Source organism: Euleptes europaea, chromosome 2 (genome assembly GCF_029931775.1).
Source record: "Euleptes europaea isolate rEulEur1 chromosome 2, rEulEur1.hap1, whole genome shotgun sequence".
Lineage (NCBI taxonomy): Eukaryota > Metazoa > Chordata > Lepidosauria > Squamata > Sphaerodactylidae > Euleptes > Euleptes europaea.
The window spans coordinates 133,064,480-133,078,687 of NC_079313.1; the positions used below are offsets into that span (position 1 = coordinate 133,064,480).

Consider the following 14,208-nt stretch of genomic DNA (forward strand, 5'->3'; position numbering starts at 1 on the left):
AGAACATTAATAATTTGAGATATGCTGATGACACTACATTATTGGCAGAAAATAGTGAAGATTGGAAACGACCGCTGCTGAAAGTTAAAAGAGAAAGTGCCAAAGCAGGACTACAGCTGAACATCAAGCAAACAAAAGTAATGACTACAGGAGAATTACACAACTTTAAGGTAGACAATGAGGAAATTGAAATTGTTCAAGACTTTCTATTCCTTGGCTCTACCATCAACCAAAAGGGAGACTGCAGCCAAGAAATCAGAAGGAGATTGAGACTGGGAAGGGCAGCCATGAAGGAGCTAGAAAATATTTTGAAGTGTAAGGATGTGCCACTGGCCACCAAGACTAGATTAATTCATGCCATCGTATTCCCTATTACTATGTATGGGTGTGAAAGCTGGACAGTGAAAAAAGCTGATAAGAAGAAAATAGATTCCTTTGAAATGTTGTGTTGGAGGAGAGGGTTACAGACTCCGTGGACTGCCAAAAAAACAAATCAGTGGGTTATAGATCAAATCAAGCCTGAACTGACCCTAGAAGCTAAAATGACTAAACTGAGGCTGTCGTATTTTGGTCACGTCATGAGACGGCAAGAGTCACTGGAAAAGACAGTCATGCTAGGAAAAGTTGAGGGCAGCAGGAAAAGAGGAAGACCCAACAAGAGATGGATTGACTCAATAAAGGAAGCCACAGCCTTCAATTTGCAAGATCTGAGCAAGGCTGTCAAAGATAGGACATTTTGGAGGACTTTCATTCATAGGGTCGCCATGAGTCGGAAGCGACTTGACGGCACTTAACACACACACATTTTGCAGGCTGCTAGTTTTGTTTAGATATCTGTACAGCACAAAGTATTATTGAGTTTGGTTTATGCTAAGTGTCTGCCTGTTTTAATTTTCAAGAAGAATGTAGTGCTTGCTGGGAGCTCAAAATCTTTTCCCATATTGAGCATGTTCACCTTCTTCATACCTGTTTATGGTTCTGCTTCAGCCAGCATGTGTTAGTGGTTAAACTGCCAGCCTAGGATCTGGGAAAGCCAGGTTCGAATCCCCACTCTCCCATGGAAGCTTGCTGGGTGACCTTGGGCCAGTCACACACTCTCAGCCTAACCTACATCACAGGGTTGTCGTGAGGACAAAACAGAGAGGGGAATAATGTAAGCTGCTTTAGGTCCCCGCTGGATATAAATTAAGAAAATAAATCATAATAATTTCTCCTTTACAGAGCAACCTAGATATCCTGGCTTAACCTGAGCTCATCGGAGCTTGGAAGCTAAGCAAGGTTGGCCATAGTTAGCACTTGGATGGGAGAATGCTAAGGAAGTCCTGGGTTGCTACGCAGAGACAGGCAATGGCAAACCTCTTCCCCAGAACACCCTGGGATTAGGGTTACCAAAGTTGGTATTGATTAGGGTTGCCAGCTCCTTCTTCACCACAGGTGGGAGGTTTCGGGGGTGAAGCCTGAGGAGGGCAGGGTTTGGAGAAGGGACGGACTTCAATGCCATACAGTCCAATTGCCAAAGCGGCCATTTTCTCCAGGGGAACTGATCTCTGTCGCCTGGAGATCAGTTGTAATAGCGGAAGACCTCCAGCCACCACCTGGAGGTTCAACCAAATCACAGCAGTTATGGCTCCCAAAGCGTGCAGTAAATCAGAATCTCCAATTTGTAATAACATGTAACTGACTACTATGCTTAACATTTAGAACACAAATATAAATCCAGTCATGTACTCAAGTATGACATAAGAGGTAAGTAGATACAGTTCATTACACAAATATTCAAATGGGATACAAAGAACAATAGTCCGTATAGTTCCTCCCATAAATAGTCCTTGTGTCTCTTGTGGACTTGCCAATGGTGCGTTTTATCCTGATGTCATCATAGCTGGGATTTGTAAATCTGAACCCTGAATCATGGCTCTAAGGGCACCCCAAAGGGGTCCCTCAAAAGACAGGGCTCCGGTAGTCACCACCTGGAGGTTGGCAACCCTAGATATGATTCAAGAGCATGTTCATCTCCTTCATAGAATGAGCCCAACTTTTAGGCGCCTAGCTAAAACAGTCCTTTCCACCCAAGCTTTACTAAGGCATTTTAGCTCTTCAATGTTTTATGGTCTGCTTATTTTCAGCCAGAGGATTATTTTATCTCCAACGTTTTCGGCTCCTTGATGTATATTTTATGCTGCTGTTATGCCCTGACTCGTTGGTAAGGGATTGGCTTGTTTTTGTGGTTTGTTGAATGGTTTTGTTTTTCATGGTTGTGTTTTAATGCTTGTTGTAAGTTGCCACGATCAGATTTCTGGAGAGGCGGCATGTCCATTTTCTAAATAAAGCCATCATAAGCAGGGGTCACATTGCCAATACATTATGTAGCCAAAGAGGTCTGGCTTCATGCTGACATCACTGAGGTCAAATAAACCTGAGCATAGACAATACTTCCTAGACCAGGAGTCCCTCAACGTGGTGCCCGTGGGTGCCATGGCACCCACCGAGTGTTTTTAAGAAATGGGTGGGGCCTGAACTATGGTTACTGAAGTTAAGCTGTGGTAGCCATTTTGTGGCTGCGCCCTAGGGTTGCCAGGTCCCTCTTCGCCATCGGCAGGAGGTTTTTGGGGTGGAACCTGAGGTGGGCAGGGTTTGGGGAGGGGAGGAACTTCAATGCCATAGAGTCCAATTGCCAAAGCGGCCATTTTCTCCAGGGGAACTGATCTCTATCAATCAGCTGGAGATCAGTTGTAATAGCGGGAGATCTCCAGCTGGTACCTGGAGGTTGGAAACCCTAATGACAGCCCTTCAACTACATGAAGATGCTTATCATTTCACCTCTCAATCATCTTTTCTCCAGGCTAAACATACCTAGCTCCTTCAACATAGGACTTGGTCTCCAGACCCCTCACCATCTTCATTGCCCTCCTCTGAACATGCACCAGCTTGTCTACATCCTTCTTAAATTGCTGTGCCTCAAACTGAACACAATACTCTAGGTGAGGCCTAACCAGAGCAGAATAAAGCGATACCATCACTTTGCATAATCTGGACACGATTCTTCTATTGATGCAGCCCAAAATCACATTTGCAATTTTAGGTACCGCATCACACTGCTGACTCATGTTCCGTGCATGATCTACTCAGACCCTCAGCAGAAGGACACTTGTCTTTTCTTATTCATCAAAGGCAAGGATTTTTGGGACCCTAGGACCTGGAGGTTGGCAAACCTACTGTGCCCACAATGCCATGTCAGAATTCCAAAAGTGCCCGCAGGCTCAAAAAAGTTGGGGACCCCTGGACTAGACTGTGGATGTTATCCCTGCTCACAGTCTCCTGGCACCCCTGGCTAAAAATTTAGAGGTTAGGAAACCAGTCAAGTAACTTAGCTAGCATGGTGTGGTGGTTAAGAGTGGTAGTTTGGAGTGGTGGACTCTAATCTGGTGAACCGGGTTGGTTTCCCCACTCCTCCACAGGAAGCCTGCTAGGTGACCTTGAGCTAGTCATGGTTCTCTACAAACTCTCTCAGCCCCACCTACCTCACAGGGAGTCTGTTGTGGGGAGGGGAAGGTGATTGCAAGCCAGCTTGATTCTCCTTAAAATGTAGAGATAGTTGGCATATAAAAACCAACTCTTCTTCTTCATTATTTGCCCAAGTTCTAACACTGCCTAACATTTCAGCAAAAAATCCCACATCTTTCTTAATTTACGCCCACTGTCATCTGTTATCAGGGAACTCAGCCTTTGCCCTAAACTCTTCAAGAGTCGACATTTGTTATCTCCCTCTTAGTTTTGACTTCCGTTTGAATATCTGATCTCTCAAATACTAAACCAGCGCGAAGGCCTTTGCAGAATGACAGATCCAGTTTCAATACTGTGAGAACTGCTTCAAAAAAAAAAAAACACCGAAAAACAAGAAGACCCCAAACAGACTTGAAACGGCACTGTGGGGGGTGGAAGGACTCCTGCCCCCCCAGCAGTATTCTCACGCAAAACCTACACTAGGTGGGAGTTATTTCACCAATTTTCCTACTCTGTGGGCACAGACACTCCACACGGAGCAGAGAAATTGGCATAGCTCTCCCAGGCTAGCCTGAGCTGTCAAGTCGCTTCCGACTCATGGCGACCCTATGAATCAGTGTCCTCCAGAACTTCCTATCCTTAACAGCCTTGCTCAGGTCTTGCATACTGAAGGCTGTGGCTTCCTTTGTAGAGTCGATCCATCTCTTGTTGGGTCTTCCCCTTTTCCTGCTGCCCTCAGCTTTTCCTAGCATGACTGTCTTTTCCAGTGACTCTTGTCTTCTCATAATGTGACCAAAGTACAACAGCCTCAGTTTAGTCATTAAGCCATAAAAACCAAACCAACCCTCCAGAATTGCTGAGTGCCTTAAGACCAAATACCTTTGGAGAAAGGGAAGACACTCACAGCCACTACAAAGGATTCAGCCTCTTAGAAACAAGCAGCCCTTGGCCGAACTCGGCTTGTTCTCGTGCATTCCCGGCACGGTTCGGAATAACAACCTCCCTGGGATTACTTAATAAAATATCTCTCCGAAGTGCCTCTCATTTGCAAAATGGCAGCGCTCCAAAACGCAGCGTCCCGAACTGGTTTCGGATGCCATCACAACGCAAAAAAAAGGGGGGGGCAAACGTGCTTTCCGCAAGAACGGAGTCGCCCAGAGTCAGCAGATCTCAGATGCCGCTGGAAAAACCAAAGGCGCACGCTAAACAAAATACATCTCCGGTGGGCTCTCCCGGGCTTTCATAACATGACGAAAGCAGAGGAATTCCAGGTGGAAGCAGAAGCTTCCAATTTCAGACAACCCGTGCGATTCCCAAGCAAACACCCGGCCATGTTTACACCTTGAAACATGCACATTTCTCCCAGCACAGTACAGCACTGCAATGCAACTATCGCTTTCACAAAGGGACCTCTGGAATGTCAACATCTGCCTTTTCTCCCTGCATCTGCCTCTCTGTGCCCGCAGAGAAAGCTCTCGGGGATATTTCTTTCTCCAGTCGTCTTTTAAGCATCTGCAGTGGAGGTGTGGGGGGGGGGGAGAGAGAGAAGCGAGCAACACAGATATCTCAATCCTCGCCTGCACTCCCAACCGCCACATGAAAGAAGGCGATGCTGAAAGAGTGAAAAGACAGGAAAGAGGAGGTGGAGAGAAAAGCCATCGGTTTGGAGCCGGGAGAGGAGGCCTGAGCACCATGCAGCTTGCGGTATTGCTATGGTGATGCCTGGCGGGGAGACAGCCAAGCACGGCTCTTCCATGTATTTAGTCAGAGCCACAGAGAACAGCACCTCCTGTGCCAACAGGCCTAGGGAAGAGAGAAGATCACGATGGGTAGCTGTGTCCATCTGCCACGAGCAATAGAAAAGAGCAAGAGTCCAGTAGCACGGTCAAGACTCACAAAATTTCTGGCAGGGTGTAAGCTGTCGTGAGCCACAGCGCACTTCTTCAGATAGCTCATCCCCTGCCAGAAATTTTGTCAGTCTTTAAGGTGCTACTGGACTCTTGGTCTTTTCTGCTGCTAGGGATGAGGAAGTTGTGTCAAAGGAAGAGGGACCATGGAGCATCTCCTCCAGGCTACTCAGAAGAACTGTGCTTTAGCAGAGGTGTTCTCGGATAAAAACAAAGAGAAAATCTCAGGTTCCACACCCTGCCAAGGCCTGCACAAGCTCACAGAACCATAGAGTTGAAGGGACCACCAGGGTCATCTAGTCCAACCCCCTGCATAATGCAGGAAATTCACAACTGCCTCCCCCCCACACCCCCAGCGACCCCTACTCCATGCCTAGAAGATGGCCAAGATGCCCTCCGTCTCATCATCTGCCTAAGGTCACAGAATCAGCATTGCTGACAGATGGCCATCTAGCCTCTGCTTAAAAACCTCCAGGGAAGGAGCGCCCACCACCTCCCGAGGAAGCCTGTTCCACTGAGGAACCGCTCTAACGGCTAGAAAATTCTTCCAAATGTCTAGATGGAAACTCTTTTGATTTAATTTCAACCTGTTGGTTCTGGTCTGACCTTCTGGGGCAGAGGTCGGCAAACCGCGGCTCGCGAGCCGCATGCGGCTCTTTGGCCCCTTGAGTGTGGCTCTGCCACTTGGTTTGGAGCCCCTGCTTTCGTGCTCGCTCGCGCCGGCAGCCGGGCTGCGCTTGCTCCCTTTGCGCCAGAGCCGGCGCGCCTGAGAGAGAGAGAGAGAGTCGAATCCTCCCCAGCGTTTTCCCTCTCTCCCCCTCTTATCCTCCCAGGCCATGAGGTCCCACCCCGCCCCAATTCCCTTCCCAGAAGTTCCCCCCAAGTCTTTGGGAGGCGAAAGCCTCCGCCTTGGGCTCGGCCCAGGTTGACAAGCGTGGAGCGCGGCAGTTCCGGCTCCGGGCCCGCCCGCTGATCAGCTGTTGGGCGGGGCGGTTTCCCTACACCCCACGTTCACTGTGGCGCCCGCCGGGCCCTGCTCTGTTCCCGTCGCTGCAGCGGTCCGTCGCGCCTTCGGGGGAACAGCGGGTCCCGGCCATGCCAGCCCCCCCGCCCGGGAGGCCACTGGCCTGGGGCGTCTCTGCCTTGCCCCGGCCCGCCTTGGGCTTGGAGCCGGCCCCCTCCGAACGCTCCCGGCGTGCCTCCGTCACCAGGGAGAGGCCGGTGCCGGGCGCCTTCGTGCCGAGCCCGCCCATCTCCCGGCCAAGTTCCAGCCGCGCCGGATGGGTGCGGCCGCTGCGGCTCCCGCCCGGACTCGTCGCTCCAGCCCCCCCTCGGCGTTCTCTGGGGGATTCCGGTAAGTGGGGTTCTGCTTCAGCAGAGGGGGCGGGATTTAGTCTCGAGGTTCGACACCGCGCATCGGCCTCGGGACACATTCCCAATGAAAATTCACACAAAGCCAGCCATTCCAGGTCAAATTCCTTCAAGACTTGAAACAATATGCCCATATATACATGACCAGAACTCTTCCCTTACTAAAACATTATCTACTTGACTTGGGGTGGGGGAGAAGGGAACCAGAATTCCATCCAAAGAACACAGCCACAAAACAGTTTTGATTCTCCCAAAGCAGATGAGGGGTTAAAGCAGAAAACTAAAATAATGCTCACAGCAGCAATTTGTTAAACTGTGATTTGTTAAAAAATGATTTAATTTTATGGATACCTTACTTACAATTTAATTTTTATCAATAAATAAGATCATTAAGTATGATATCAAGTTTTATTCAGTGTACCTATAGTTTAATTAAGACTTAAAACTTTAATTAAAGTTTATTAAGTTAATAAACAGTGTTCCTACCGATATAGTTTAAGTTTAAGAAATTTGGCTCCCAAAAGAAATCTCAATCGTTGTACTGTTGACATTTGGCTCTTTTGACTAATGAGTTTGCCGACCCCTGTTCTGGGGCAACAGAAAACAACTGGGCACCATCCAGAGGTCATATAGACAGCCCTTCAAGTACTTGAAGATGGTTATCACATAATCTCATTGGCAGCAGCGCAGCCAACGCCAGCTTGGGAAATTCCTGGGGGGGATCTGTAGGGTTGCCAGTCTCCAGGTGGTGGTTGGAGTGCTCCTGGGATGACAACTGATCTCTAAGCGACAGAGATCAGTTCCCCTGGAGAAAATGGCCGTTTTGGAAGGTGGACTCTATGGCATTATATCCCACTGAGGTCCCTCCTCTCCACAAACCCTGCCCTCTCCAGGCTCCACACCCAAAATCTCCAAGAATTTCCCAACCCAGAGCTGGCAACCCCAGGGCAGTGCCTGTGGAGGGGGGGGAATGCACCTAGAATCTATGGCAGGGGGGTTAAATATAAGGCCCGTGGGATGGATCTGACCCCTTGAGAGTTCCTATCCGGCCTGTGAGCCAGCCACCCGCCCCACACCCAACTGTCGATCTGGGCTGGTGAGGCATGGACCAGCCCGGCCCGACCGAGTGACATTTATGTCATATCCAGTCCGCCTAACAATTGAGTTTGACACTCCTGATCTATGGTATACCATAGGGCTTGCCCTCTGAAGCTGCTATTTTCTCCAGGGGAACTGATCTCTGTAGTCTGGAGATCAGTTGTAATTCCAAGGGAACGCCAGGCTCCACCTGGAGGTTGGCAAAGCAGGGCTGAAGTGGGAGGCGGAAGCGGAGGATCTGGAGTTGCCACTGGGCTGAGTCGCAGCTATGAGATGAGAGAAGAATGGTGGCGACCACAACACCACGAGCATCAAAAATGCTCCAGGAAGAGTCACGTTGAGCCAGAGGGAAGACAAAGCTCACCAGGTGTCCTTTCCACCTAATTCCTCAGAGGTTTCATTCATACCACACTGGATATTGCATGACAACCATCAATCGCAAATGGATTTTCACACTGTGTTCTGGAAGGCTGCTATAGCGCAACGGTAACACCCTCTCCAACCACGTGGGGAAGCTGTCGAAGTGTTTTAAAAAAAAAAAGCCCTGTGCTGCCAGAGCCCAGAGGTGGAAGAAGACGGACATTTTGCTGGGGAAGGAGGAAGGGAAGAAGAAGAAGAGTAGGTTTTTATATACGACTTTCTCTACCACTTAAGGAAGAATCAAACCGACTCACAATCACCTTCCCTTCCCCACAACCTGTGAGGTAGGTGGGGCTGAGAGAGTTTGGAGAGAGCTGTGACTAGCCCAAGGTCAGCATGCTGGCTTCATGTGCAGGAGTGGGGAAACAAATCCAGTCCACCAGATTAGCCTCCGCCGCTCATGTGGAGTGGGGAATCAAACCCGGTTCTCCAGATCAGACTCCACCGCTCCATAAGGCCCATCAAGTCCAGCAGTCTGTTCACCCAGTGGCCAACCAGGTGCCTCTAGGAAGCCCACAAACAAGATGACTGCAGCGGCATTATCCTGCCTGCATTATCCTCCAAACCATTGCTCTTAACCACTACACCACGGTGGCTCTCCTGGCACAGAAGAGGGGAAGCAAGGCCAACGTGCTTCTAGATAAAATAAAAAATGTCCACACTGGCCAATGGCCAACCCAGCTCTGATTTCCACCTGGACAGCCTTCCATCACTTTGGCCAGAGACATCCTATGGGTTTTGCCTCCAGAAACGGAGCTTGCGCCTAACATCATCAAGCTTAATAGCCACACCACACTAAACACCACATCCCAAGTCCTGCCCATGCTCTTCGGGAGCACAGCAGGCATCTTAACAGTGGCGCGTACGAGTTGTCATTTCTTTCCCCATCATGGAGTTTTAACTGTAAGCACTGCTGAATTGTTATCCTTATTCCCTTCCCAACTTAGAGGGGGGAAAGAGGGAGACTCCAGTTGCACCGTAAAGACTAACAACATTTCTGGCAGGGTACGAGATTGCGTGAGCCACAGCTCACTTTTTCAGTTAGAGAGGGGGAGCAAGAGTTTTAAAAGCCTTTTAACCAGTTATTACTTCATGGATTAATACTGAATCCACTTGTTTCAGCAGATTGCATTCTCGGGTAACTGGACACAGGCCTACGCCATGTTGTAAAGCCAGTTTTGTCAACTGCCGTGAATAGGTCGGCCAAGAAGGGAGCCCACCCGTCAGGGAAGGTTTTAATAATTTCCGGGCTAATTGCATCCGGGCCTGCAGCCTTTCTTGGTTTTAGTTGGTCAATAAGGCATTTGACCTGCTCTGCTGTAACTGGGGGCCACTCCGCCACCTCACCTAGACTTATTTCAGGACGCTCTGCAGACGTCACCATATCTTCATAAAAGACCTTCAAAAAATATTCGTAGCCAGGCGTGCGCTGTAATGACCACATTAGGGGAAAAAATTCCCCCTGGTGTCTTCTGACACAAGTGCCCAAAATGTCCTGGCATCTCTCGAGATTGTGACAGGCCTACGCACACTTAGCATGAGTAACTTCCATGGACTTCAGCTGGGATTTTACGGCGCCTGTTTATGATGAGGGGCGTAAAATCCTGAGGCAAGGGATTCCACAGGTTAATCACACATTGCGTGAAGCAGCATGTGTCAAGAGCCTTCCAGGATTTCCACTGGTGCAAGACAGACCAGGAGCCATGTTATCAGATCACCGTTCTCACTGCAGCCCCATCCCAAACAGTCTTTTGCCCACGAGGGTACCACAATTCCTGGCACAGCCTTTTTTTTGGGGGGGGGGGTTTCCAAAGGATCCTCTCCTCCATCTTGCATGAGCAGAAAACATGGCAGCATCCAACCCTGCACCCTATTGGTTCAAGCTGCTGCCTATCATTTTCAGGGCATGTTTTCAAGAAGTTTGGTGTTTGCGGAAGGGCGACCCATTTTCTCCGCTCTACATGGGGGAATTCCACTTCCTGCCCTCCCCCAAGTCGCCCGTCACATCCCACCTTTCCTCTTTCCGCACAGCTATGGACCAATGAGGTTGTGTGGAAACACAGCACAATAGCCGACTCCGGGAACCACTGCAAAATACCTGGCCAAATTTGAGAAACCTGCCGAATGGGCAAATATCCCTCCTGCACTAACCGCCATACAGAGGGGAAGGGGTTTGACAAAAGAGAGAAATGATAGAATATTTGAAGGCTTAGAGCTCACAGGCAGGGTATCTGCCATCGCTGCCTCTCCAACCGTATGTGATGGAGAGACGGCTGGAAGAGCGGGGGTACAGATCGGTTGGAGAAAGAAGCCGGAAGCGAGATTTTGGCAAAAGGAAGGATGGAGGGATATGTTTACAGTGGAAGGGAGAGCTGGACAGGCACAGATGCTAAATGCACCCAAAGGGAAGGAAGGAGAAAAGGCCAAAGAAGCAGAGAGCGGGGCTGGAAGGGAATTTGGTGCTGATGCAGAAGGTGGAAGGCAGAGGGGAGAGAAAGAGGAGACAATATGAAGAGAGCCAGCTCTGGGGATGGATACGGACAGAGGCGGTGGGGAGGGGAGGGGGGGTTGCATGGAAGAATCGCTCAGTGGATAGAGGAGAGAGACATTTACGGTATGCCTGGGAGGTTTTGCCTTGGAACCCCTGCTCCCTAGACGCACATTTTCCCCATCCAAATTCTCAAAACTCAAAAATAAGCTCACACAATGGTCCTTTATGCATAGGAGATTTTGCCTTGGATTTGCCCCTCTCTACATACACATTTCCCCCGTCCGAATTCTCAAAACTGTACGGGGGCTTATTTTTGAGTTTTGAGAATTTGGCTGGGGAAAATGTGCGTCTGGAAAGGGCCAATCCAAGGCAAAGCCTCCCATGCATAAATGGCCGCAGAGTTTCGAGAATTCAGATGTGGAAAATGTGCATCTGGAGAGCAGCAAACACAAGGCAAAACCTCCCATGCATAAGTGCACATAGGGAGGAAGGGAAGCGGGGAAAGGAGATGCAGACCGAGAGAAGAAAAAGAGGCATTGGGGTTCAGCAGAGCCAAAAAATGGGATTTTCATAGCATAAAGCAAAGGTTCTAAACAAGGGGGGGATTCCCCCCTGGGGGGGAGATTTTGGGGTTTCGGGGGGGGGGAATTGGGACCACTAATCAGCAAATATGCATATTATTATTTAGGATGCACCTTTGGAGTTAGACTATCTTGGGAAGGGGAGGGAATTATATTCTGAACAATGGTGAAAGGGGGGGTGGAGCAAAAAAAGGTTGAGAACCACTGGCATAAAGGAATGATCTAGGGCCATTTATGCAGGGGAGATTTTGCCTGGGATTTGCCGCTCTCAAAATGTGCATTTAGAGAGCGGTAAATCCCAGGCAAAATCTCCCCTGCATAAATGGCCCTAGATCATTCCTTTATGCCAGTGGTTCTCAACCTTTTTTTGCTCCATGCCCCCCTTTCACCATTGTTCAGAATATAATTCCCTCCCCTTCCCAAGATAGTCTAACTCAAAAGGTGCATCCTAAATAATAATATGCATATTTGCTGATTAGTGGTCCCAATTCCCAACACCATTATCCAGAATATAATTCCCATCCCAAAATAGTCTAACTCAAAAGGTGCATCCTAAACGATAATATGCATATTGGCTGATTAGTGGTCCCAGTTCCCAACACCATTGCCCAGAACATAATCCCCTCCCCGTCCCAAGATAGTCTAACTCAAAGGGCGAAAACATTTAGCCTCCTTTCTTCCCTGTTCCAGCCAGGATTCAGCCAGGATCCTGGCTGAATCCTGGCTGGAACAGGGAAGAAAGGAGGCTAAAGCGACCGTGCGTTTTCGCCCAAAAGGTGCATCCTAAATAATAATATGCATATTGGCTGATTAGCGGTCCCAATTCCCAACCCCATTGCCCAGAATATAATTCCCTCCCTATCCCAAGATAGTCTAACTCAAAAGGTGCATCCTAAATACTAAGATGCATATTGGCTGACTAGTGGTCCCCATTCCCAACCCCATTGTCCAGAATAAAATCCCCTCCCCTTCCCAAGATGGTCCAACTCAAAAGGTGCATCCTAAATAATATGCATATTGGCTGACTAGTGGTCCCCATTCCCAACCCCATTGTCCCGAATATAATCCCCTCCCCTTCCCAAGATGGTCCAACTCAAAAGGTGCATCCTAAATACTAAGATGCATATTGGCTGACTAGTGGTCCCCATTCCCAACCCCACTGTCCAGAATAAAATCCCCTCCCCTTCCCAAGATAGTCCAACTCAAAAGGTGCATCCTAAATACTAAGATGCATATTGGCTGACTAGTGATCCCAATTCCCAACCCCATTGTCCAAATAAAATCCCCTCCCCTTCCCAAGATAGTCCAACTCAAAAGGTGCATCCTAAATACTAAGATGCATATTGGCTGACTAGTGATCCCAATTCCCAACCCCATTGTCCAAATAAAATCCCCTCCCCTTCCCAAGATAGTCCAACTCAAAAGGTGCATCCTAAATAATATGCATATTGGCTGACTAGTGGTCCCCATTCCCAACCCCATTGTCCCGAATATAATCCCCTCCCCTCCCCAAGATAGTCCAACTCAAAAGGTGCATCCTAAATAATATGCATATTGGCTGACTAGTGGTCCCCATTCCCAACCCCATTGTCCCGAATATAATCCCCCTCCCCTTCCCAAGATGGTCCAACTCAAAAGGTGCATCCTAAATACTAAGAGGCAGGTGGCCCAGGAAGGAGGATCGGCGGCCGGGGGAAAAAGATGCGGGGGCGCGTCCAGAAGGGGATGCCGCGAGAGGGGGGTGGCGGGCGGGCGGCCCCCTTACTCACACGTAAGCGTGGTAGATGAAGGCCCATCCGCGGGGCCGCTCGAGGACGTTGTAGAGGAAGTTCTGCAGCTTGCGGTAGAAGGCGTTCCTCTTGGGCGGCTTGCCGGAGGCGGCGGCGCGGGGCTTGCTGAGGATGGAGCCCCGCTTACCGCAGCCCCCCTCCGGGCCGGCGAGGAGCAGCGCCCCGTCGCGGGTGGAGTCCGGCGCGCCGGCGTCCAGCCCCACGAAGCCCACCTTCAGCTTCTTCTCCCCCGCCGCGCCCGGGTACACCCCGCCGTTGCGCGATTTCTGCACCATCCCGGCGCCGCAGCCCGGGGGACCGGGGGCGGGGGGTCCCGATCCCGCGCTCAGAGGGGGGCCGGCGGCCCGGGCCCGCAGGGGGGCGTCGGCATGGCTCCTGCAGCGGCGCAAGAAGCCCCGGACGAGCTCCGGCCGCGCAGCTACCCGGCTTCTTAGCGCAGCTCCGCCCGCCCTGCCGCCTCCCCTTAACCCACCCCTCGCCCGGGGAGGGGGGAGGGGGGAGGAGCCCCCGGAGCCCCGCCCCTTTCCTCCCCTCCCCGGGCTTCAGCACCCCCACCCAAGCCGTTGGCAGCACCCGCGCCGAAAGCGGCAACGCTTTATCAATATATGCCAAGCAGGGTCGGCCCTGGTTAGATGCACATTGCCCTGACCTGGAGGGCCCACGCAAGCCTGATCTCGTCAGATCTCAGACGCTACGCAGGGTCGGCCCTGGTTAGTCTTTGGATGGGAGACCGCCAAGGGATGCCAGGGTTGCTGTGCAGAGGAAGGCGCTGGCAGACCCACCTCTGTGAGTCTCTTGCCTTGAAAACCCCAGAAAGGGTAAGTCGGCTGCGACTTGACGGCGCTTTACACGCGCACACGTATGGTAGTAATAATAGTAATGACAGAAAAACTTCAAGGTTGACAATGAGGAAATTGAAAGGGTTCAAGGCTTTCTGTTCCTTGGCTCCACCATCAACGAAAAGGGAGACTGCAGCCAAGAAATCAGAAGGAGATGGAGGCTGGGGAGGGCAGCCGTGAAGGAGCTAGAAAATATTTTGAAGTGTA

At 50.3% G+C, this 14,208-nt stretch overlaps 1 protein-coding gene across 1 annotated transcript in view; it reads right to left on the reverse strand.

The window, feature by feature from the left end:
• Window positions 1-13,437, reverse strand: part of KCNQ2 (potassium voltage-gated channel subfamily Q member 2) — a 118,581-nt gene extending 105,144 nt beyond the window's left edge. Inside the window, exon 1 of the mRNA XM_056844640.1 lies at window positions 13,142-13,437. Within this exon, the coding sequence (XP_056700618.1) occupies window positions 13,142-13,437 (296 nt within the window). The remainder of the gene's footprint in view (window positions 1-13,141) is intronic.
• Window positions 13,438-14,208: the final 771 nt, after the last annotated feature.